This window comes from Diplotaxodon limnothrissa, linkage group LG3 (assembly GCF_057381915.1).
Source record: "Diplotaxodon limnothrissa isolate DT_005_m linkage group LG3, D_limnothrissa_male_GT1.1, whole genome shotgun sequence".
In the NCBI taxonomy this organism is placed as follows: domain Eukaryota; kingdom Metazoa; phylum Chordata; class Actinopteri; order Cichliformes; family Cichlidae; genus Diplotaxodon; species Diplotaxodon limnothrissa.
The window spans coordinates 4510283-4537062 of NC_140598.1; the positions used below are offsets into that span (position 1 = coordinate 4510283).

Genomic DNA, 26780 nt, shown 5'->3' on the forward strand with positions numbered 1-26780 from the left:
TGGGCGTTAAGACGTCCATGTCCCTCTTCAAGCAACTTAAAGAAGTCCAGACGCTTTTCTTTCCAAGCTCCTTCAACAACATCATTCATAGAACAACTTCCAGCTTCTTTTGCTCGGCTACAGTTTGGATGGATTTGCATTTAAAGATGCAACAAGAAAAAATGGTTAGGGTCAGGAGGTCAAAGGTCAGAGCTCCTGTGGGTCTGAGGGCGGCCTCACGCTGGAGAAGGATGAAGGAGTCTGACCTGAGCCAGTGTTTGACATGAACACATCAGCACTGCTGTCAGTGAGCCTAACGACAGCCGTTAGCATCATTTCAGTGTTTCAGTCATAAAAACACTTCCTGTCACTGTGGTGGTTACAGTGACATCATGCAGTTTGTGCTTTGACCTCCAGAGGGCGACAAATCAGCACAGACAGAGAGCTCCATTCAAACTTTGCTGCCATCAGGAATAATTCTTCAAATATAATCATCAGTGTTTGAGCAGTTATGATATCAGGGACAATCTAGACATGTGTGACAATACTGAACATGTCACATGACACACTTTAGACATCATGTGATCCACTCTCAGTCTGCACTTTCATTCATAACTTCAACAGGTTGAAATGAGCTTTGAAGAAACATTCAGTGAAATAAATCTTTCATGGATTCATGTGAGCAGCAGATGAACTTTGTACCAACAACATCTTCAATAACAGAGTCTGAATGAAGCTCAGGTGTTGATGCTGCTCACTGATTGGACGCTTGCTTTCAGCTCTGCTCTCAGTCTTTACTGCACAGGTGAAGGTAGAAAGTGTGACTGGATCTATAGACTGGAAACAGAGAAACATGCTGAACATTTGAAGCTTTGCAGCAGAAATGTTCATGTTACAAATACAGCAGAGCTGATCTGGGATCAGTGTGTTCACACCTGCAGCTACAACAAGGTTTCATGTCTCCACACGTCAGCATGTGAACTTTACTCTGACTCAGTCTGAGCAGTCAGACGGCATATTTTTAAAGTTAACACATCAGCACACACAGAGCTGAGCCCCTCCCACCTGTGCTGAGTTTCAGGTGGAGCCCCGCCTCCTTCCAGGAAGCAGCTCACCTGTGTGTCCGTGTTTAGTGTCCAGGTGTGGAGTGGAGCTTGTTGTTGGTGTGTGAAGAAACTGTAAGTTTGCTTTGTTTCCTCCTTTAACAGTTTGTCTTTAGGAACTTTACTGTTTGTTCAGCTCGTGTTTGATTTCTTCACACAACAAACTGTGTGTGTTTGTATTTCCGGTCTCTCCATTAAAGTCAGTGTGTAATGTTTCCTGGCTAACATCAGCTGTGTGCAGCTTAGTTCAGCACAAATCTGCCGCTCCATAGTTCACGGTAACGGACTCACAGCTGGACCAACGAGGCCGAGTGTGTCCGCCACTCTGAGCTACGTTCGTGTTTGTGTACTTGTAGTTTGTACTTTGAGTTCAGTCAGAGCCCACAGAGGACGCAGCGTACGTGATGACGTCACAGCCCTTTACCTCCTTTACTGTCACTGTGATTAATATTTACACACGAGACACCTGACAGCATGTTAATGCTAAGCTAACACTAAGCTAACGCTAAGCTAGCCAAGAACCCAGAGTGAGGTTAAAGCTGAGTAAACACTGACCCCAGACCAGCACCGTGATAAAGTGAGCTGCTGCTGCTGAACTTGAACAGGTAACAAAGTGATGAGCAGTCAGGCTGCAGGTTTCTACCTGTTCATGTTTCATTAAACATTAGAGACAGACTGCTGAGTACATCTCATCTCTATCCAAACAACCTACAGTCCACAAACACATCATGAACCAGTGCTCTGGGCTGTGGTCTGTCCCCAGTTACATGGATCAGCTGGTTCCCTAGAGGTGACTGCTGCTGTGGTTTGGAGCGGATGAATAAACCTGAACTGAATCAGGTGTCCAGTTACTTTTGGTCCCTTTAAACCAGGCTGTCACATGTTCAGCATGTGAAACTCCTCCTCCTCCGTGAAAACGGGTGTGGGTCTCAATCAGCCAAGGTTTTGGGTGAACCCATTGTGAGATCTAGCCCCACGCTATCATGTGATTTCCTGTGATCAAATGTCCCAGGATGTGAGTGGGCGTTAAGACGTCCATGTCCCTCTTCAAACAACTTAAAGAAGTCCAGATGCTTTTCTTTCCAAGCTCCTTCAACAACATCATTCATAGAACAGCTTCCAGCTTCTTTTGCTCGGCTACAGTTTGGATGGATTTGCATTTAAAGATGCAACAAGACTAAAATGGTTAGGGTCAGGAGGTCAAAGGTCAGAGCTCCTGTGGGTCTGAGGGCGGCCTCACGCTGGAGAAGGATGAAGGAGTCTGACCTGAGCCAGTGTTTGACATGAACACATCAGCACTGCTGTCAGTGAGCCTAACGACAGCCGTTAGCATCATTTCAGTGTTTCAGTCATAAAAACACTTCCTGTCACTGTGGTGGTTACAGTGACATCATGCAGTTTGTGCTTTGACCTCCAGAGGGCGACAAATCAGCACAGACAGAGAGCTCCATTCAAACTTTGCTGCCATCAGGAATAATTCTTCAAATATAATCATCAGTGTTTGAGCAGTTATGATATCAGGGACAATCTAGACATGTGTGACAATACTGAACATGTCACATGACACACCTCAAACATCATGTGATCCACTCTCAGTCTGCACTTTCATTCATGACTTCAACAGGTTGAAATGAGCTTTGAAGAAACATCAGTTCAGAATTTAAACGCTTTAAATGAATGTTTAAACGAAACATGTTTGTGTTTCAAACAGGAAAACGCAGCACAGTGTTCCAATGCTCCTGATTGTCCTCAAACGTCTCTTTGGGTGTTTCCTTCCTGCTCAAAGTTTACTTTCACTTCCTGAACTTCGTGGAGTGGAGCTTGTTGTTGGTGTGTGAAGAAACTGTAAGTTTGCTTTGTTTCCTCCTTTAACAGTTTGTCTTTAGGAACTTTACTGTTTGTTGAGCTCGTGTTTGATTTCTTCACACAACAAACTGTGTGTTTTTGTATTTCCGGTCTCTCCATTAAAGTCAGTGTGTAATGTTTTCCAACAAGGCCGAGTGTCTCTGCCATTTTCTGGGCTTGTGTGATCAGAGTCCGGGAATCAGACTAAACACACTGAATGTGGCCTGAGCTCAACCGGAGAGCCGCTGAGCTCCAGATGTTTTTATTTACACGGACAGCAGGAGACAGAGAGCGCACTTTGTAAATGAATACTTCGTATAGATGTGTGTTAGATACAGGTTCAACATGTCGGTCTTAAAAATAACAACGTCACAAACTGTTGGCTCCTCTCCAACAGGAAGAAGTGTTACAAAACACACAAAACTGAAACTCAACTTAGAACTACAGCTAGATGTGTCAAACGATGTGTCCAAACAACAGTCGGAGGTTCTGAAACGGGACTTTACTTGATTACTAAATACTGTAAACTCTCTGAATGCAGCTGTATTCATCAGTGGACCTGTACCGCCGGTCAGAGGAGACGAGAGATTCAGCAGGTTGTTTGCACTGAATAAATGGCTTATATCAGCATGTGCCGACCACTCAGTGCATTTTATCAACAACTTTAATATTTTTTGGGAACGCAGGCATCTGTTTAAAGCAAAGTCAGGGGTGAAACTGTTCACCTCCAACTTGTTTTATTCCATACGTCATCCATCTGTGCTTGGTGCCAAGGCTGAGATAAACGAGGAGTTATCTCATAAAGAGGAACAAACAGTACTCCAAGAACAGACAAAGCCCAGCAGAAACCTTGAGGAGGAGCTCCATCTGCCCCCACCCGGGAAGAGCCTCAGAAAGGAGAGACACCTAAGGCATCTGAGGAAGAGCCTCAGAAAGGAGAGACATCTAAGGCAAGAAGAGGGGTCCCTATTTGCCTCCAACTCTCTCAACAACACCAACGACCAGGACAAGGGACCAGTCCCCAAAACCCCTGACAGGCCATCACCCTCCTCCCCCTCCCTTTCTCCCTCCTCCCCACACCTGAAATTCACTGAGGAGATGATGGAGCGGGTCAATGCTGGGCTCAGATCTACCCCCCGTCCCAATCCCTTTTTGTCCCCCATAAACCCCCCACCAGAGCGGCCAAAGGTTCGCCATCGAGCCCCACCCTCAACAGAGCAATCGAAGTCACATTGCCCAGCCTCGCCCCCCTTAGTTCCTCTTCATGCCCTGTCTCCGCAGTCTGATGCGTGATGTGTGAAGGGTCCGGGCTGCGAGGATTATGGCAGTGATGACTTTTCCCAGGAGAAGCTGGGACCCTGTTTACTAGAAGGTTTTAAAATTTCTGTACTCTTAGGTGACAGGAGACATGTGGCCTGGTCAAAACACAGAGAGCTGCACTCTAAAAGATCTTTAAACATAGTAAACATACCTTGTGTGCCACAGACTGCTCCCAAACACGAGGGGACAAGTAATACCTCTAAAACACTTAAGTTGGCTTTATTAAACGTTAGATCTTTAGCTGGGAAAACATTTTTAATTAATGATTTAATCACTGAGCACAGCCTTGATTTTATGTTTTTAACTGAAACTTGGTTGGACCAAAGTAACAGTGGAGCTGTTCTCATCGAGACGACCCCTCCTAACTACAGTTTTATCAGTGAGGTCAGGGCGAGCAGGAGAGGAGGGGGGGTTGCTGTCTTATTTAATGAATCATTTCAATGTAAGCAGCTATCTCCTGGAAGTTTTCAGTCTTTTGAATATGTGGCTTTACAGCTGAAGGCCCCATCCAAAGTTGTGTTTCTTAATGTTTACAGGCCTCCCAAATACTGCACAGACTTTTTTAATGACCTCAGTGAACTGCTGTCTGTGATCTGTGTTGATTTCGACTGTGTAATTATTGTTGGGGATTTTAACATTCATGTGGACAACCCTCAGGACAAAGGGACTAAAGACCTGAGTAACACTCTGGGCAACTTTGGGCTGACTCAGCATGTAACAGAGGCCACACATAATAGAGGACACACTCTTGACCTACTGATCTCCAAAGGCCTGAGCATTTCAAAGGTTACTGTGTCTGATGTGGGCCTGTCTGATCATTACTGTGTTTTCTTTGAAAGTAAAATCTCAGCCCACACAAATATATCAACAACAGTGATCACAAAACGGTGTATAACTGAAGACAGTAGTGCAATTTTTAACCAGGTCTTCCCATTAACACCTGACCTGTCCAGAGGGTCAGTCAATGAGCTCGTCAATAGCTTCAATGCTAACATGTTAAATGTAATGGACACTATTGCTCCGATTAAGGTGAAGGTTATCTCCGGAAGGAAAAAAGTCTCCATGGAGAAACTCCATGAAAAAAAGAGAGTGTAGGAAAGCTGAGCGCAGATGGAGAAAAACAAACCTCCAGGTTCATTATGACATTTATAAAGAGAAACTTCACAATTATAATTTACAACTGAGGAGTGCAAGAAGGTCCTACTTCTCTGACATCATCACTAAAAACAGCCATAATGCTCGGGTCTTATTTTCTACTGTTGACAGGCTAACAAACCCTCCTGTGTCAGTGGCAGCTGAACTTCATTCGACCATGGCCTGCAATGACTTTGCCAAATTCTTCACAGAAAAAATCCAAAAAATTAGACAAGCAATTGGTACATCAACAGCAGATCCAGGATATGTACTGTGTCCACCAAAAAACTGTTTAAACACCATGAAACAGTTTCACCCGATTAACAGCAAAGACCTGGAGGACATCTTAGGTCAACTGAACTCCTCCTCCTGCTGTTTAGATGTCCTGCCAACAAGTTTTTTCAAAAAGGTCTCAAAGACTTTAGAGTTAGACCTGTTACAGATCGTCAACTTTTCTTTATTATCAGGTGTGTTTCCAGAATCACTAAAAACTGCTGTAACCAAACCTATACTGAAAAAGGACAATCTTGACAAGACACAAATGAACAACTACAGGCCGATCTCAAATCTCCCGTTTTTAAGTAAGATCATTGAAAAAGCAGTTTCTCAACAACTCAATTACTTCTTAAAACAGAATAATTGCTACGATGCCTTCCAGTCAGGTTTTAGACAGAACCACAGCACTGAAACCGCTCTGACCAAAGTGTTTAATGACATATGTCTGAATACAGACAGTGGAAAAATGTCAGTCCTAGTTTTACTGGATCTCAGTGCAGCATTTGATACAGTTGACCACAACATATTACTCAAACGACTGGAGAACTGGACAGGTCTTTCAGGAACTGTACTAAACTGGTTCAAAACATACTTAGAAAACAGGAAATACTTTGTATCAATAGGTAACTTCACATCTGAGCAGACAAGTATCACATGTGGAGTTCCTCAAGGTTCCATCTTGGGACCCTTTCTGTTTAACATTTACATGCTCCCACTGGCACAGATTATAAACAACAACAAAATAAACTATCACAGCTATGCAGATGACACACAAATATATATCACAATGTCACCAGGAGACCGAGGCCCTGTACAGGCTCTTGGTAAATGCATTGAGGAAATCAATGACTGGTTGTGCCACAATTTTCTCCAGCTAAACAAAAACAAAACTGAGGTAATAGTCTTTGGCGCCAAAGAAAAACGATTACAGGTCACCAGAGAACTTCAATCTATACATCTAAAAACCACAAACCAGGCGAGAAATTTGGGTGTAGTGATGGATGCAGACCTAAACTTAGAAAAACACATTAAGACAATAACAAAATCAGCTTACTATCACCTCAAGAATATTTCAGGGATAAAAGATCTGATGTCTCAACAGGACCTGGAAAAACTAGTCCATGCATTCATCTTTAGTAGGCTTGACTACTGTAACAGCATCTTTAAAGGTCTACCTAAAACATCAGTCAGACAACTACAGCTCATTCAGAACTCTGCTGCTCGAGTCCTCACTAAGACCAAAAAAGTGGACCACATCAGTCCAGCTCTGAGGTCTTTACACTGGCTGCCTGTCCGTCAGAGGATAGACTTTAAAGTTCTGATGCTGGTCTATAAAGCTCTGAATGGTTTAGGACCAAAATACATCAGTGACCTCCTGACCCAGTATGAACCTTCCAGATCCCTCAGGTCATCTGGATCCGGTCTTTTATCAGTTCCCAGACTCAGAACCAGACACGGAGAAGCTGCATTCAGCTTTTATGCTCCTTATATCTGGAACAAACTCACAGAAAGCCTCAGATCAGCTGAAACACTCAGTTTATTTAAATCCAGGTTGAAGACTCACCTGTTCTCAGCTGCATTTGAATAAAGCACCAAATCCACACTTTTAAGCTTAAATTTCAAAACTTACATTTAACTACTGATTTTATCTACTGTTCTGATTTTATCTGTTTTGATTTTATATACTGTTTTGTTTGTTTGTTTGTTTGTTTGTTTGTTTGTTTGTTAATTAGTTAGTTAGTTTATTTGCTTGTTTTAATCAATTTTAAATCATGCTTTTTATTTGTTTTTGTTTCTAATGTCTCTGTAAAGCACTTTGAATCACCTTGTTGTTGCATTGTGCTATACAAATAAACTTGCCTTGCCTTGCCTAGATCTGAAAAAAGTTAAAGTAGAAATAAAAACTGCACACAAACTAAAACTAAATTATTGAGAATGATCAATGAAATGATTTTGTAAAACTGATTAACATTTTACAGGAAATGGCCTGTTAGTGTTGTTAGTTTGGCTAAAAAAAAAGACTGAGTCACTGCTTTCAAAAAGTTCCGTTTTTATCATAAAATCTACATTAATCTACGTCAGTCCAGCCTCTGACCCCGTAAATATATAATAAATAAAAAATCAAATATAAACTGAAACAAGCAAACTCACCGTGGAAACTAACTGAAACTAAACAGAATTAAAAGCACAAAGTGAAAAAGAAATGGAAATAAAAACTAATTAAAAATTACAAAACTACAACAACCTTGCTGTCTGTGGATATGTTTTGGGTGGAGGTTTCAGCCACCACAGATGTCTTCCTTCATTTGTCTGTAAGTCAGTGAGATCATTTAAAGATGGTTACATATCTGCCACAGTGTTAATTTAAAGTTCTCACCCTTTGTGTTCAGAGGCAGCAGGTGGAGGGACAGCAGAGGACTTTGTTCCTTAAAACAAATTTGATTCAGCAGGTCGGCCTCTGTTAAAAATATCACGAACTGTCCGCTCAGACTGTTCACACTGAAACAAAGATGGAGGATAAAACATGTTTTACATTTCTCAGACTGAACAAACGTTACTGTATTAAGTTTAAAACACTGTTAATAAATCGGAACATTTAAAGATGCTTCAGTCACGCTTTTTATATTAATAGTAAGTCAGATGTTGAGCTTTGGCGTGAAAAAAGTTTCCTGGTGAGGAAAAAAGTTTGAAAAAAATCAGTTTTAAGTTTTATATATACATATTTGATTTTGACTCATATTTTAATACTAAAGTAAACCTTTTGTCTTCTGTCTGTACAAAATACCAGATATTAAAGTGCGGATGTTACAGATGTTTATATCTATATTTTATTATGAAACAGAACAAATGAACAGTTTAGCACAAACAAACGTTAACATGTAGATATTGTACTAAACTGCAGTGAATATGAACTCAAACTTTGACTTTTAGAAGATTAAACTTTATAGTGACGTGTAGGAGAGGAACAGATGAACACTAACTTTGACATTTGAATACAAACGAGTGATTCTGAGGATTTTTTTTCTCACCTCTCATCATCTTATAATATATTTGCTTATTCTTCATAAACAGTAAAAAATCAGATCAGTGGATCTATTTTACCGTTTTAATGGCAGAATGGACAGAAGTTTTATATCTGTGTTTATTTTTGAGGGGATCACTGTATATCAGTACTGTTATAGTTTAATATTATTTCTGTACAACTGCTTGAGCAAAAAAGCTTAAAGTTTGAAACCAGGAGTTTAACTTAAAAATATTTGCACAGCAGCTCCGAGAACTTTTATCAATATTTATTTGAATCCTCTAAATTTCATTCATAGCTGTTGGACTGTTCATAGGTCTCAATAAAGTTTGTTTCAAAAGAAAAAGACTGACACAGACACGTCATCCGTCTGTGTTCATGTCACATGAAACTGTTATGAATGGCTGTGTGCAGACAGGAATAGGACCCAAGGTGCAGACTCCAGAGACAGACGTGAACTCAAAAAGGCTTTAATTTGGTACTCATAACATAACTGAAAAAACTCAAAACAAACTTAAACTGGAGGAATGATAGAAACACACAGCTAGGAAACGGTAGATCGCAACATGGACACAGAGAAACACAGGGCTTAAATACACAGAGGGAGCAATCAGGAAATGGGTAACAGGAGGGAAACACAGCTGGGGCAAATCAAAACTGACGAGACCAAAGAAGCGTAAAGTGAACACACTGAGAAAAGACAGAGACCTTCAAAGTAAAACAGGAAACACATAACACAGACTGAACAAAGACACAGACTCATATGCAGGCACTACAAACACTGACTGAACACGGGGATATAGGAACTTAGGATACACATAGACACAAACTAGACAAGGGGATGCAGGTGATAGGGGAGACAGAGCAACTAAAGAAGACAGAGACATAAGCCATAAGACAGAACTCAAAGAAACCAAAAACTAGAAAGTATAAATAATATCATAAACTCAAAAACCCTGGGTTGACGACCCAGGCATCCTAACAGAAACTTAGTGGAAAATTCCTTCTTATGCTGCATTCAGGAGCACCAGTAAAACCTCGGTTCTCCAGAGATTAGAAACACTTTGGGTCACGTGAATGGCGGCCATGAAAACGACATTCTTGTATCAGAACCAAGAAATGTTGATTTCTCAGGGAACATTACTGATAATTAAGAATTTAGAGAAAGACACAAACATATTTATTTTAATAAAAGCTGAACCTGCTCAGTGGAAAAACAGAAATGTGTTACGGCCCTAGCAGGGCCTCCTCCTGAAGGTGCCTGTGTGGGAGTGTCCTTCAATGGCTTCTGCCTGAGGTGCCAGCTTTCCCTTTTACACAGCTGACTCTCGTCAGTAATCAAAAGTATTTAATCCCAGGGAAAGGTGAGCTCTGGGCCAGAGTGCCATGTGAGTGGTTACAGCTAGTGAGCTGCTCTCTTACTTTACAGTAGTGATGGCCAAATGAAGCTTTCTGAAGCTTGTATTGAAAAACGGTTCATTACTCGAAGCTTTTCAACACAGTCCTCTCCGGTGACATCTGGTGGTGAAAATTTTGAAGAGCAGCTTGAATCTGCAAAATAAAACGGACTGCTCAATCATCACTGCTCACTCAAGAGTGGAGTTCTCTCTGATATTGGGCCACCGTTCCGTTGCTTTGAACATGTAATTGGTTTTGTTTACTCGATTTGGGGGCTGAAAAAATGTAATGCGTATCTGCGTAATACATTTTGATCAATAAACTTTCCCTATTTAAACATGCACTATGGTGTGGCCTTTCTCTGCTCATAACTCCTTGATGTTGGTAAATACAATAAGTGAGCAATATATATAATATACATATGAGAATGCACAGCACATTATGGAGTATGCCCCTGCTGTGGAGTCCTGCCTCCATCTACTTGTCATTTAATCACAGCTGGATAGGTTCATACAAAATATTAGATGAGGCCAATTGTCCTATACATATTTTTGACCTAGGAGTGGGATTGATTGTGAACTGGAAAGGGAAAATGCTTAGGAAGCTGAGTACGGCTGCATCGTCACTGATTTGTAGAATCATTTTGATTCGATACAGGATCCGATTTGATTGGAATCTGGAAAGTTTTGCCTCAGTCAGAAATATTACAATTCTGATCATTTAACAGTATATATCCATAATTTCGTATCTATTAAAAGAAAGCTGACACACGTGAGACTTAATTAGAGATGTAAACAGAGAGTTATGAAACCTGCAGCTGCAGAAGCCAGCGAAGAAAAAAGAGGCAAACACAGCGCGGACCCGCCGACACATCAACATCTGATTCTGACGCGTCGGGTCCGCGCTCTGTGTTCACGTTTGTATGCAGAATCCGTAAACCTGCTCCCAGTTACTGTTTTAGCTGCATGGTGTTTGACGACATGTTGTGAGGTTTAACCTGAGATGCTGGCGTTTCAGGCATAATAACGTTAATTTACAAATCGACACGGGATTGTAATGAATCAATATCACTTTATTCAATTTAGCATGGATTGTAATCAGAAAAGCGATAATCAAAACCCACCCCTAATCAAGAACTTGCAAAGTAAAAACATGATCTATGTCAGGTAGCCCTTTTGTTATTTACAGTTAAAAAGAGGATTAGTGTTACTGTGCGCTGGCTGAGTCTGTTTCTTTTCTTAGAAATAGTTTCTCCTGCCCTGAAGAAAATCCACTTGCATGGAACAGAAGAGGCTGTGGAGTGCAGGAACTACACTGCAAGCTGGTAGATATGCAGGTATTCCTGGGTCCTGCAGACTATCACCTAAAAACAATAAACAAAATGATTTTCTAAACTGTAGCAATGTAATGTACGTATAGTGTCAAATACATTTTTGTAGTCTTCATCAGCTTTAATTCACATGGAAGTGTTCCTAAAGTCATATGCTGTAATGATATTTACATTATGAAAACATGATTTTGGACATTTCAAGTTTTTCACTTCGGCAGATAAAATGAATTGAGCAAAATCAACTCAAAATATTCCCACACGCCAGAACGTCCTCTCTTCCTCGCTGGCTCCATATCTGTCAGTGGAATGATCACCTCTTCGCTCTCTGTCACCATCAACACACTCCACGAATCCCGTGGATGATTCACTTCCTTATATCCGTTTGAATCAGGTACCAAAGCAGTTACGTGCGTAATGAAGCTTCGGACGTCACTGGTCACGTGACTTTTGCCAAACGAAGCAAGCCTCGACACAGTGCTTCTGAACCAGTGTGTTGTTTTTTTCGACACACGCTCCGGAGCGCCAGCTTCAAGCGGGCCATCACTACTTTCTGGCTTACATTTTGCTTTATTGACCAACGCCTGAGTTTTGTTTGTTTTCTTAAATGGTGATAGCGGCTTGTCCGTCTCTTTTAGTTGAGCTACTTTAATAAAACTCTTTAATTTAACCCCTTTGCCTTCTTGTCTCCTTTTTCTGACCCGGACACTTTTTGTTACTTCCCCCTCACCGCCTAGACCCCTCAGGGGAACGTAACAAATGAGACGAGATTAAATCTGACATCACCAAGTTAAACTGTCAGAAACTCTTCTGAAAGTCTGCCTCCTCCCCCCCTGTGCTAAGCTTCAGGTGGAGTCCTGCCTCCTTCCAGGACGGCTGTAAGTTTGCTTTGTTTCCTCCTATAACAGTTTGTCTTTAGGAACTTTAGGGGCTTTTTTTCTCCTCATGAACATGATGTGAGACAGAGGACAGAGCTGCTTGTGTTCTGCTTTTTTGGGTTTCCCTCAATAAGCTGCTCCCTTTATGTTCTTCTGTATCTAATGTCAGCATGTGAGTCATCTTCAAACACAAGCTGAACATGTTTTCATGGTAGCATCGGTAGGATTCATGGAAAAAGCACTGATTCAGGTCACTAACCAGGTTCAGGGGGATGACTGGAGTATTTCCCAAACAGAGACATCCTGCGGGGATCTTTGTTCTCTTGTAGACTCTGATATTGAATCATATAAAATCATTCCTGTAGTCCCAGAATAAAAACATTGTAACATTTGAATGTCACAGCATATCTGAGTGAAGAATAAGTCAGTGTCATTAGCTTGTATAAAACAGCCTCAATTCACCAAAGACATCTTGCTTAACTATAGCTGAGAGCCAATAAGCAGATTTTTAGAGCCCAGATCTAAAAATGTCTAAGAACAGTTGGTTCATAGACTCTTGGTCTGAGGAACAGAATATAACAACACACTACTTAATCTAGTGAGTAACTAAGTAATGTACTGCATTACTTTTAAGAAAAGCAAGAAGAAGAACCCGAACAGAGCAAATCAGCATGTGAACTTTACCCTGACTCAGTCTGAGCAGTCAGACGGCTTTCTTCTTTTTTTTGGAGTAACACATAAAGGTGTGACACACACACTTAAATCCAATCTGAAGTGAGACTCAAAGTTCAGTTTGTACATAAACAGTAAAAGAAACTGCATTTACAGTATTTCACAGAACTGAGTACACTGATTTTCCTGCCTCCATCAGTCTGTGGAGGAGGTGGAGCTGCTGCTCTCACTGACACACTGACTGCAGAATGAGCTCAGCTGCTGTTCCACAGTAACTGCTGCGAGGTGGACACATCTGTTTGACCATAACCAGTTACTGTGTCAACAGCTGTTGGAGGTCAGGGGTCTTTATAATTACTGCACCATATGCATGCATATCTATGAAGCGCCTTGAGGTGACTTTTGTTGTGATTTGGCGCTATATAAATAAAACTGAATTGAATGTAGTGTAGAACTGAATTAAACATGCTGACGTTATCTGTTTAAAATCCTTCATTACAAATATTGGATCTGCTTCAACAGGAAGTAATTATGACAACAATACAAAGGTTGTTGGGTTTGATATTTAGACTGACTTAATTACATAATGGTAAATGGCCTGTATTTGTACAGCGCTTTACTAGTCCCAAAGGACCCCAAAGCACTTTACATATCCAGTCATCCACCCATTCACACACAGGTGATGGCAGCTACATTGTAGCCACAGCTGCCCTGGGGAGCACTGACAGAGGCGAGGCTGCCGGACACTGGCGCCACCGGGCCTTCTGACCACCACCAGTAGGAAAACATGGGGTTAGTATCTTGCCCAAGGATATTTGGCATGCAGCCAGGGTGCAGCCTGGGATCGAACCACCGACCTTCTGATTAGTGGCTGACCTGCTCTTCCACCTGAGCTACAGCCACCCTAAAAATATATTTGGACAGCACACATGATGGAAAGGAGGATTTCAGTTGATGCACATGAATGATTTGTGTTTCCTCTGCAGGTAGAAAGTGTGTGTGAGCTGATGTGAATCATGTGACCTGGTTTCTAGGTCACATGACAGGTCAGAGGTCAGCGACTGTAACTCAGTTACTTCTGTTAATGTAAAATCACTGAGTGTTTGTGGTTTACCTCTCAGACTGACTGAAGATGATGATGGAGGAAGAGGAGGACAGAGCAGAGTCTGCAGGGTCCAGCTGTCCGTCTGTGAGGAGTGACCGGTCCAAAGGCGACGTTCCAGCCTTCAGTGGTGAACCTGGAGCAACGAGGTCAGAGAGCTGAACTCACTGAGTAACAGAAATAATTCTGCACTGACATTATAATCAGTGTTGACTCTGGTTGATTGTCTGACTGTGTTTGTGAGCTGAGAGGAAATGAAAATGTGTTTGTAACAAAAATCAGTTTTGTCCAGTTTTCCTGTAAAAAGCTGAACTCTAATCTAAGAGGATGTTACTGACAGGAAACAGCTGCATTATCTGCAGTCTGTGTGATCACAGCTGCTTCAATCATGTTTGTGTCTGCAGAGGTCAGAGGTCACAGTCTGCAGGGTCCAGCTGTCCGTCTGTGAGGAGTGACTGGTCCAAAGATTTCCCTCCAGGCTTCAGTGGTGAACCTGGAGCAACGAGGTCAGAGAGCTGTGATGACTCCTTTACATGTTTGTGTTTCCTGGATAAATATGACCTGAAACATCCTCAGAATGTTACAAAGATCCATTAAAAAGAAAACAATGAAAGAGAAAAGATCCAAATGTTCGACTTGGTCATTTGCTGTTTGAGGACAGTGATGCTCATATCTGTGGGGAAAGTGTGACCTGAGTGGGTTCATGTTTGTCTTTAAAGAACAGAGCTGCTCTGATTCTCTTTGTGTCTGATCTGTTAAACAGTCTGAGAGGTCACACAGAGACCCAGCAGCTAAAGCCTGGATCATACTGGCTGCTGTTACTCCATCAGGACAACACTGAACCACAGTGGTGTGGATGTAGTGGATAAATCCCACCATACTGATGCTCAGAGTTAACCACAGGGAACAAAACCAGATGTTACCTTCAGATTGTGACCTTTGGAGTGGACGATGCAGATTTCAATAGAGAATAAATGTTGTTGTTTTTCAGCTGTGAAGAAAGAATCTAATTTTCTGAACTTAAGAATTTATGATGCTGGAAACAACATGGAGACTATAACACAACATTTCCACTGTGTTCATAGAATGAATGTAAAACTGTCAGACATTCATTAAATATGCAAAATGTCTACAGAAGCATCAGAGGGTCAGACGTGAAGCACTCAGTGATTTTGATCAAATGACTCATCAGTTATTGATCTGTACTACACTGATCTACCACGTTAGTAAAGCTGGTGTTCTGGTGGTGGAGGGAGACTCGGATCATGTTCTGGTTTTGGAGCAGTGATCTGCTGATGGTTCAGTTTGATGAGCTTCTTCAAAATCATCCCTGACATCACCACTGAAAGGACGTCCATGAAAACAGACTGAAAATTACTGATATGTTCACAATCTGAGAGTTTAAAGCTTGAAAGACTTGATTCAGATGAAGTTATTTGAGCAGAAACTCCTGGATCTTTATCCTGTGTTGATCTAATCCTTCATGGTTCCTCCACAGAGTGGACCAGCAGAGCTCAGAGGTTCCCAGTGGTCAGTCTGCCCAGCAGCATCAAACACAGCTGGACTCCATATTTATGGTCTGTACATGTACAACAACTACTGTTACATCTGTTCTGTTCACAGTCATCTCCATGCTGCTCTTTGTAGACCAGTGGATCGTCAGTGTGTCCAACATGGATCTGATGTTTGGCTCCATGATTTCAGTCTGATTGGCTCATTCATAAATATTCTGTTCCAGCTGCTGGAGGACAACATCATCACTTTTGTGAAGAACGAGCTGAAGAAGATCCAGAAGGTTCTGAGTCCAGATTACCCAGAATGCTTAGAGAGTCAGAGGAGCAGCAGCAGAGAGGCGTTTGTGAAGATCACAGTGGACTTCCTGAGGAGAATGAAGCAGGAGGAGCTGGCTGACCGTCTGCAGAGCAGTAAGAGGATTTATCTAAAGATTTAAGCTGCTGGATAAATGAACATTTTCCAGAGATGGAAGATGGAGCAACATGTTTTAAAGATTAGTTCTTTTTGGAATTGAGTGTTTATTTTTCTTCTCATTCAGAACTTCAAGCTCCAGTTTGTCATCGTAACCTTAAATCCACCCTGAAGAAGAAGTTCCAGTGTGTGTTTGAGGGCATCGCTAAAGCAGGAAACCCAACCCTCCTGAATCAGATCTACACAGAGCTCTACATCACAGAGGGAGGGACTGCAGAGGTCAATGATGAACATGAGGTCAGACAGATTGAAACAGCATCCAGGAAACCAGACAGACCAGAAACAACCATCAGACAAGAAGACATCTTTAAAGCCTCACCTGGAAGAGATGAACCAATCAGAACAGTGCTGACAAAGGGAGTGGCTGGCATTGGGAAAACAGTCTTAACACAGAAATACAGCCTGGACTGGGCTGAAGACAAAGCCAACCAGGACATCCAGTTCATATTTCCATTCACTTTCAGAGAGCTGAATGTGCTGAAAGAGGAAAAGTTCAGCTTGGTGGGACTTGTTCATCACTTCTTTACTGAAACCAAAGAAGCAGGAATCTGCAGCTTTGAAGACTTCCAGGTTGTGTTCATCTTTGATGGTCTGGATGAGTGTCGACTTCCTCTGGACTTCCACAAAACTACAATCCTAACTGACCCTAGAAAGTCCACCTCAGTGGATGTGCTGCTGATAAACCTCATCAGGGGGAAACTGCTTCCCTCTGCTCGCCTCTGGATAACCACACGACCTGCAGCAGCCAATCAGATCCCTCCTGACTGTGTTGGCATGGTGACAGAGGTCAGAGGGTTCACTGACCCACAGAAGGAGGAGTACTTCAGGAAGAGATTCAGAGATGAGGAGCAGGCCAGCAGGATCATCTCCCACATCAAGACATCACGTAGCCTCCACATCATGTGCCACATCCCAGTCTTCTGCTGGATCACTGCTACAGTTCTGGAGGATGTGCTGGAAACCAGAGAGGGAGGAGAGCTGCCCAAGACCCTGACTGAGATGTACATCCACTTCCTGGTGGTTCAGGCCAAAGTGAAGAAGGTCAAGTATGATGGAGGAGCTGAGACAGATCCACACTGGAGTCCAGAGAGCAGGAAGATGATGGAGTCTCTGGGAAAACTGGCTTTTGATCAGCTGCAGAAAGGAAACCTGATCTTCTATGAATCAGACCTGACAGAGTGTGGCATCGATATCAGAGCAGCCTCAGTGTACTCAGGAGTGTTCACACAGATCTTTAAAGAGGAGAGAGGACTGTACCAGGACAAGGTGTTCTGCTTCATCCATCTGAGTGTTCAGGAGTTTCTGGCTGCTCTTCATGTCCATCTGACCTTCAGCAACTCTGGACTCAATCTGCTGGAACAACAACAAACAACCTCTACATGGTCTAAACTATTTAACAAACTAAAACTTCAATCTCTCCACCAGAGTGCTGTGAACAAGGCCTTACAGAGTCCAAATGGACACCTGGACTTGTTCCTCCGCTTCCTCCTGGGTCTTTCACTGCAGACCAATCAGACTCTCCTACGAGGTCTGCTGACACAGACAGGAAGTAGCTCACAGTACAATAAGAAAACAGTCAAGTACATCAAGAAGAAGCTCAGTGAGAATCTGTCTGCAGAGAAAAGCATCAATCTGTTCCACTGTCTGAATGAACTGAATGATCGTTCTCTAGTGGAGGAGATCCAACAGTCCCTGAGATCAGGACGTCTCTCCACAGATGAACTGTCTCCTGCTCAGTGGTCAGCTCTGGTCTTCATCTTACTGTCATCAGAAAAAGATCTGGATGTGTTTGACCTGCAGAAATACTCTGCTTCAGAGGAGGCTCTTCTGAGGCTGCTGCCAGTGGTCAAAGCCTCCAACAAAGCTCTGTAAGTACATATGTGATCGTAGCTTTAGCTTTTAAATGTTTATTCTAGTTAACACAGATCAGGTGGAACAACTCAAATAAAATATCAAAAATATTAAGTGGTCATCGGTACTCAGTTTGTTCAATACTGAATACATTGGAGCACAAATTGTCCACGTTTCTGAAATATTTCTGGGTGTAACTGTCACCAAAGTGGAATTTAGACCTGGCCTGTGGTTGTTATCTAAGTGACAATCATCAATTCTACTAAAACAAATACAAAATAAAGAAATTTGACACATTTTGTTGATATCAAAAGCACACTGAACAATTCAGTGTTGTTTTACTGCTGTTCTCTCTTCACTTCTTCTCCTCTGATTCTCTCCACATGTTGTTCTGCATCAGTGCTCAGTTTCCTGACAAAACAAGATGAAATATTGCTAAATATAACAGTATCTCATTACACTTCAACATAAGTGTTTTATTTTTGTAATTGTTTATCTGTTATTTTTCAGACTGAGTCACTGTGACCTGTCAGAGAGAAGCTGTGAAGCTCTGGCCTCAGGTCTCAGCTCCCAGACCTCTAATCTGAGACAGCTGGACCTGAGTAACAGTAACCTGAAGGATTCAGGCGTGAAGCTTCTGTCTGAAGGACTGAAGAGTCCACACTGTACACTGGAAACTCTCAGGTGAGATCAAGCATTTTTCTTTCATCAACTGACAGAATTAGCAGATTAATAATAAGGCAGTCCTCTAATAAGAGGAGAAGTGGAGGTGTTTTGAAGGGCAACGTACTCTTATGTTAACAAGACAGGAAGTAGTTCCTGGGAACTGCTTCCTTTGTTATTGTCTAAGTAGAAACATGATGGTGAAACAGTGATGAGTTTGCAGAGGTGGATCCACACAACACAACAATGCTGTTGCGTGCTGAAAGCAGACTTCTCACAGATTCTGAGACTGCAGGTTTCATCACTGTCCAACCAAAATTCACTGAACCAGCAGTAAATGAACGTCCAAAACGACGCTTCATGTTTAAAAAACAGATGATCAGGGGGATTTGTGTTTACATCTTTTTTGTGTGATCTGTTCACCTGCTGTTTTAGCTGTTTGGTGGTTGTTGAGATGGTTTTGTGAACTTTTAGCTGAGATTCTGACGTTTCTGTACACTGTAAAACCCAATAAGTTAATTTTACTCAAAACTTTTGGTGAAACTGATTACATAAAATAGTTTAAGTTACTAAAACTTAAAAATAAAAGTTAAATAAACACACTTTATTTATTAGCTTTAGATAAATATTTTTAAGTACCATTGATAAATGTTTTTATGTTATATCCACATTTTTGGTTTAGTACTCTCTACTTGATATTTTGAGTTTCAAGTACAAATCTAGCTCAAGTAACGTTAAGGAATTAATATTTAGTTTCAAAATGTTAACCATTTTAAGCTAATACAACTCAAAAATTTAAAATACAAATGCTTGTAATATCCAAATCTACTTTGTTTTGAATTTGATATGTGCCCAAAAAAAGATATAAAAAGTGCCCAAAATAATTACACTTGTAAAACATAAGACAGAAAATATAAATTCAAGTTACAAATTTATTGAGTTACTTTAACACAAAGCCTTTCTAACAAAAAGCCCAAAGACAAATCAACCACATTTTATAGGCAATAATGTCAGAAATTTTGGCACAAGGTTACAATATTAGAAATAAAGAATTTCACAACATGTTTTATGAGTATTCAAATTTGATTAACACTTGAGCATGGCCTTTTTATTAAAAAACAAACAAACAAAAGGAAAAGAAAATCCTGCATTATTAGGAGGGAAAACCGAATGAAAGTAATAGTATGGTATAGTGCAGCTAATACACTGAAATATAATTGGTAACCTTTTTAATATGCCAATACTGTGGTTATGCAAAATGCACATTTGTAGAGTGCAATCACAGTCTCAACAACAAAGCAATAAAACTTTAAATAGATAAATACTTCTTTAGAGACATAAAACAAAGTGTTATAAACCTCCTTAGCGCCTTATGTCAGTTATGAGCAGTTCAGGAGGAACGTTCCTTAAGTGACATTCAAGATCCCACCTAGAAGCCAGAAATGTAGTGAGATTGTCCTTCATTTTCTCTATAGATTTACAGTTATCTGACTAAAAACACAATCAAAATCAACTAAAACACAAGTGATGATGGGGGAAAAAAATAAATAAATAAATTAAAATCACCCCTTTTACTTTGGATGTGGCTTTTAGATAATGAAGTATGAAACAGAGTCTGCAAAGATTTCTTTATTCTATTCTCTCTTTTTATAAAAAACTTATCCAGACTTGGAAACATGATAAACTGAATTACTTGCTTTAACAGGCACTTGAGGGCTGTGTAGGAATCCTGGACATTATTCTGCTGCCAAAAGATCATTTTTAAGACTCAGCACTTTGGGCTTCAACTTCCCACCCTCCAGACCCATCAAAACGTTCTGAATGAAGTCAAAAATGTTGGCCAAACATTTTGGGTAGCTTAGGTGCAGGGCGTAGGTCAGTCCAAATATCACTAGAAATGCATCAGCCAGGGTGGTGAAAACAATGATCATGTTACCCTCGACCAAAACTGCAGTCTTCTCAGGGCAGAAGAATGTTGCATCGCTGGAATTGGCTCTGATCAGGAGGAGTCCAAGTGGCACTTCACTAATATCTGGTCTATCAGAATGCATCATCTACAGAAAACAAAATTACTTCATGTTAGTGCATTCCTATTTCTCTTAGTTTCATCTATACAAGTCACATTTCTGGATTATTACTAGCTCAGAAATCAATTGTTTGAACAACAAAAAAGCCACAACACACCAAAGATTTGAGAAAACAAACTGACAAAAATAGTACTTTTAGTAAAGCAAAGTCATACCTCTTCGTAGCAATAACAACAGAAAGTCAATAGGAGTTATATATTTTTTTCATTTGTACAGTGATGTATGGTTGGGCTAGGAACATTATAGAAGGTCTACACACATTAAAAACATGTAGTGTTTCCATTATGTGACATGGACACTGTTGTAGACAGATCCAAGCATGGAGATGCTTCTCAAACTGTCAAAGTGTCATAATGTTTTGAGAAATCTAAACAAGGATGCTACTAAGATATTGTTCACAACTTTGTCCAAAACTTACATCCCATGTTTTGATGAAGGTAGAGGTGTCTTCGTACAAATAGGCAGAGAGGGCATGAAGCACACCAGCACTTTGGGCATGGATATCAGCTTGTTCCTACATCACAAGAAATTTTTTATTTTAAATTATTGGCTAACCTAGTCAAGAATGGTAGTTAAAATTGATCAAATTAATTAAAGCTCAAAAAACAAGACAAAAACGCACTAACCTGGAGATTATAGCTTCTGAAGAGGTGAGACAGGACATCACGTTCCCTGTGCAAACAGCTTTCTTCCTGAATAAGCTCTGGAGCCGGGGAGCATGTTGGTCCAGCACAGCATAAAAGTGGTTCTTCAGGTGGAGGTTTGTAATCCTGTGGAATTCTGCACAGATCTGAACACACAGGATACATTTGTGTTTACAAGTTTCAATTAGTCAATAAATCTTTGCAAAATACATCAAAATCCTTACACTCCAAAGGCATAATTTGTTCAGACAGGCCAGATAACAGGAGTTGATAACCAAGACACATAACCAAGGAGACACAGATGAAACATAACCAGCCCAGAACTCAAACCTTAACTAATAATAACAACAACAACACAAGAACTTCACCTCATTTCAATATAACATAAGAAAGCAAAAATACAAAATAAACTCAAAATGCTGGTTCACAGACCCAGCCCCTGACAGAAAAAAAAAACTGTCTTTCACTAATGAACACTAGGTATCAGAATAAAATAAAACGAAAAAAAATAACTGTTTGGTAAATATATTATTGATGGATTCACCCTTAAGCTAACCTAAAATAGACCAGGCGCAACAATTTTACAGTTCAGAAGATTCTACATTTCAACTTAGTATACATAACTATTTGCAATGTAAACCAAGTTCTACCGCCTAATTATGTAATGATTAATCACTGCTTTTGTATGTCCTGTGCCTACAATTTTGCTGCCCCAGTTTTAATATGTACAACTCCAGAGAACTAAACGTAAGTTTCAAGTTCCACAAGTTAGCAAATGGGTTAGCCAATATCAATATCCACGTATGCGCTAAGTGTGAAGCAGCGCAGCAGTGCATATTGATTCAACAATTTAACCACAAGGCAGTTTATAATCTGCAAATCCAGAAACGCCTTCTAAAGACTTCTTTTAAAACAGTAAGAGATTAGAAAAGTTATTAACACATTATTAGTCCCAGCCTCTGCTGCGACTAATAATGTGTTATACTAAATATGAGCTTATTAGCATAATTCATGCAAAACACTTTGGGGCCAAGCCGACATGGATAAAACGACGCATGCATGTAATTCTTAAATGCCTGCTAGAGTTGTACATTTATGACGATAAAAAGCCATATTACAACGGAGAACTATAGTTTCAGAAAAAATAAAACTTACCACAAAAGCGCTCCTGAAGATGCTGCAAAGGCGGTAAATGCAGCTAGCCAAGTGCAGAGCGTTAGCTGTTCCAGTTCAAAAGTCCGTAACATACCATAGCATGCCCTCCTTTATCCAGCGTCAAAGGCAATGCCGCAAAAAACCCTTGACAAATGTTTTTATTTCTGTTCGGATATTAACGTTCAACAAGTTTCTTTCGGAGTAATGAGCGGGCATTTGCACTCGAAGCGAGGAATCCAAGATGGTTGCCAGCACTTCATAAAGAAACAGGTGGCGCACGTAGGTACGTACGTAGGCACGTAAGTGATGTCAGTGTTAAAACTCAAATTATTTGAGGGCAATGTCAGAAACTAATCAATATATTCAAGTACTGATAACTTGAAAAAACAAACTTGTTCAAACTACTCAAAAAAATAAAGGTGTATGAACTTATAACAGGTTTTTAAGTAGTTGGAACTCATTTCATTTATCAAACTATTACTATTCGGTCTTACAGTGTAGATACCACACATGTCTAATTACTTTGTACAGCATGAACGGCCATAACGAGGTTTTTAACAGTAAGAAAAGTTGTAAAACTTCAGAAAATATAGTTAAAAGTCCAAAACCTTCTACGTCTGGTGGCTTGTGGTAAGGAGCAGATCAAACGAGTAAAGAATTACGATATAATTATAAATGGCTTCAACAGCACATTCAGGTCTGTGAGACTCATTCAGACACTGAGCCGTGGCTCTGTGCTACATGCACATATTTCTGCATCTCTGCCATTCAGACAAACTTTATATATAGTTTATTTTATGTAGTATTCAATACTGAACTGTACATTTAGTCTTTTTAAAGGCAGCAAGTTGTATTCAGTGTTTTCATAAAAGCCTTATTTCTATCCATTTACTGCTATTAGGAAGAACACGTGAGGTTTAAGACCTGGACCAGTTTGAAACCTTTTGTCCTCCACAGTGGAAAATGGGTGGAAATAAAAATGGGTCTCACTTTAGCCAGCTCCTAATTTTATCAGTTCTGCTCTCAGCGTCTCCTGTATATCTCCTGTATAAATGTTGCACTCAGCTTTGTGGTCTCCAATATCACTGAAATGCAGCCAGATGCTGCTCATTTTGCCTTTTCACTCTTTCCTGACACGCTTGCATTTCAGTACAGCTCCCATTTCTCTGTGTACTGGTCTCTACCACTACCCTTGCTGTCTATGGGACATGTCCTCTTTCACATAATGGTATGATCCCAGTCTGTCTCTTAAAGTGTTTGGCCACATGGTTTGCTCATCAGAATAACATCTCAGCCGTGCTCACATTGATTATCAGCAAGCCTGAAAATTCATCAATATTTGACATATGAAATTATCTCAAGGGCTGGATTTGGCCCACGGGCCATATGTTTGACACCCCTGGTTTACACAGTTTGGTATTCAATGTACAAGTGAGTTAGCTCTCAGCTAACTAGCAGACAAGCTAACTGCTGGGACTGCGTCTTTCTAACAAGAGCGTCAGACACTCAGACTGGTTTCCTTTGTGGATGATGATGTGTTCTCACACTGATCCTTCATGCTGATGCTGCCATCCACCCACTGCTCCTGGATTCCTCATCATCATCTCCATCAGCCCTCACAATACTCCACCTTCATCAGCTTCATGTTCAGCAGCCTGGATGGACAGTAATTCTTTCCATGGGTTATGGTGGGACATTGAGAGCTGAAGTCAAACAGCAGTGAGAATGAAAGACTGATTCATTTCTATTTAGTCTTGTGATGTTCAGCTTTGTTCAGAGCATTAAGGCCCAGCAAAGATTACTGAGGTCATAGAGTCCTGATGAAACCTGTGTGCTTATAGAAACTGAGACCAGATGAACCAGAATAGAAGGACATTAAAATGAAGTGTCAGCTACACAAAGGCAAAGCTATTCAGTTGTTGCTGTGAGTTATTTAAATGGAGGATGGAGTCAGACTTTAAGCTGCTGGACTCAGTCACTATATCCTGTTGTCCTCATAGAACCTGGACACACAGACTCACCTGTGACACAGTGACACACAGTGTGGGCTACACACACATTAGAAAGTGGATCAGTCACACTTGTGCAATCATTTGTTGTGCTGGGAAACCATGAACACTTTGAATCACATTAATGGCTTTGTTACAGCAACATTCAATCATGAGTTCAAAAGTAGTGCATTGTGTACTTATTTTAATAGTACTGCAGTATGAGAAGTGCAACATTCAGTGTGCAGAAACAGATCAGGTGCTTTCTAACAGCAGTGTTCCCTTTAACACAGCAGCAGTTCAAATATTTCTGTCAGTCTGAGCTGAAACATGAATCTAATCAAATATCAAATCAAAGTTCTTTGCCTCTGCCAGGACGTTAACATTTGATCTAGTTTTTTACAAAGTTCCCTCAGCGTCCAGAGCCACCAACATACCTTTGATCAACAGCAAGTGAACATTTATAAATGTGTGTTTGCAGAACAGGAAGCAGCAGAACTATTGTTCTGTTATCAGGCAGCAGCACAAACGCTCATCAGCTCATTTACTGTGCAGGACTTTGAGTGTGTGAAGTGTGTGTTTGTGCTGGATTTCCTTTGGAGAATCTCAGTCAGAAACCAGACAAAGAAAAACTCTTTCAACAGTCCAGGTTGAGTTGACAACATGAACTGCATTTATCTTCCTCTGACTTGACATGTTCTTCCTCCTCTGCACCGAGCCAGCTGCTAAGACTCACAAGCTCATTGACATTTTCTGATGATAAAGAAACTCTCTTCTTCTGCACAATATGAGCAGCAACAGAGAAGAAGCTTTCACAGGTACAGATGTTGCAGCTGTGGCCAAGTACATGTGCTGCATGTTGGAGCAGCACTCTAATGGACAGGCCTCTGTACTGATGGTGGGCTCTGCTCTGTATCCACCACACTGTTCTCAGCTGAGTCTTCCTCCTGTTCACACTCTGATGAAGCACCAACAGGGCCAACTTCTTCTCTGGTGGCTCAGATGTTGTTGCTTCCACAGGTTTCCCTCCAACAACCCTCTGTTCCTGCAGTGAGTTCAGTAAGATCTGGGTAAACACTTGAGCTCCTTGAATCTGGCTCCAGCAGCAGTTTTCACATATACAATGTTGGCATTTTGCTTGCGTGTCTCCAGGTCTGTTCTGAATGTAGACTTGAATTTGACCACGTAGGCGGGGTCATCATCTGAGCTCTCCATCACCTGAGAGAGATGACAAAACACAGAATCACAGAGCATGAAACCAACGTTTCTCCTCCCAGAAGTTCAGTCACAGACCTGCAACAGAAACAAGAGTCAAAGATTCAAATGACGCAGAGCTTTCATTTACTTATATCCACAAACATGTCCTCTACATATTCATGCTGTATTTACACACACATACAGAGGCTGTTTGTCTCTCACACACAGACAGGACACTGAGAAATACATCATGCTATAGGCTCAGGCTGTTGGTGGACTTCCCATGATGCTCTGCTTTCTTCTCCACTCTTTTCACTCCTGATGCTTTTATATGTCACTACTGCAGGTCTTTTGTCTGCTCTCTCCTTAGTTTGTGTTTTGTTCTTGTCTCTCTGAGCTCATCTCTTCTCTTTCCCCTCACCCTGCAACCAGTCATGGTAGATGCTCCTCCTGGAGCCTGTTTTCACTGGGAGGATCTTTGTGTCAAAGGGAGTTCTTCTTCCCACCATCACCAAGTGCTGCTCACACTGGTGGCGGTTACCTTACACTGTTAAACAGCTTCAGATGACTGTTGTTGTCTGTTGGGTATTGTCACTTATAAATAAAGTTACAATGGATGGATAGATGTTATTGTGACAAAGAGAAAACAACTGTTGACAGATAGATTGTTGTTTTGTGTGTCTGCAGTCTGTCAGGCTGTCTGATCACAGAGGAAGGCTGTACTTATCTGGCCTCAGCTCTGAGCTCAAACCCCTCCCATCTGAGAGAGCTGGACCTGAGCTACAATCATCCAGGTCCCTCAGGAATGAAGCTGCTGTCGGCTGGACTGAAGGATCCAGGCTGGAGACTGGACACTCTCAGGTATGGAGAGAAAATCTGATAGAGGAGGAAGAGCTGGAAACATTTATTGTGTCTTTCACTCACTTCCTGTTTGTTTCCTGCAGATGACACATGAACAATCACACATGCAGGAATATTTTCAGGGACAGACACACTAGTCTAGCTGGATAGTTCATGAATATTTATGTAGGAGGTCTCCAAGGAGTCTGTTTGCAGGAACATTTAGGTCACAGGTGTACCTGATATAGATACCAGTGTACCTAATAAAGTGTCAGCTAACATTTGGAAATGGAAGCTTAAATAATGACAAACT

General features: G+C 41.1%; 1 protein-coding gene across 1 annotated transcript in view; it reads left to right on the forward strand.

Annotated features, from left to right (window-relative positions):
- LOC146634309 (protein NLRC3-like) overlaps positions 1-26780 on the forward strand; it is a 709813-nt gene that overhangs the window by 222502 nt on the left and 460531 nt on the right. The window contains exon 11 of the mRNA XM_085376492.1: positions 18404-18577. Coding sequence (XP_085232618.1) covers positions 18404-18577 — 174 coding nt within the window. The remainder of the gene's footprint in view (positions 1-18403; positions 18578-26780) is intronic.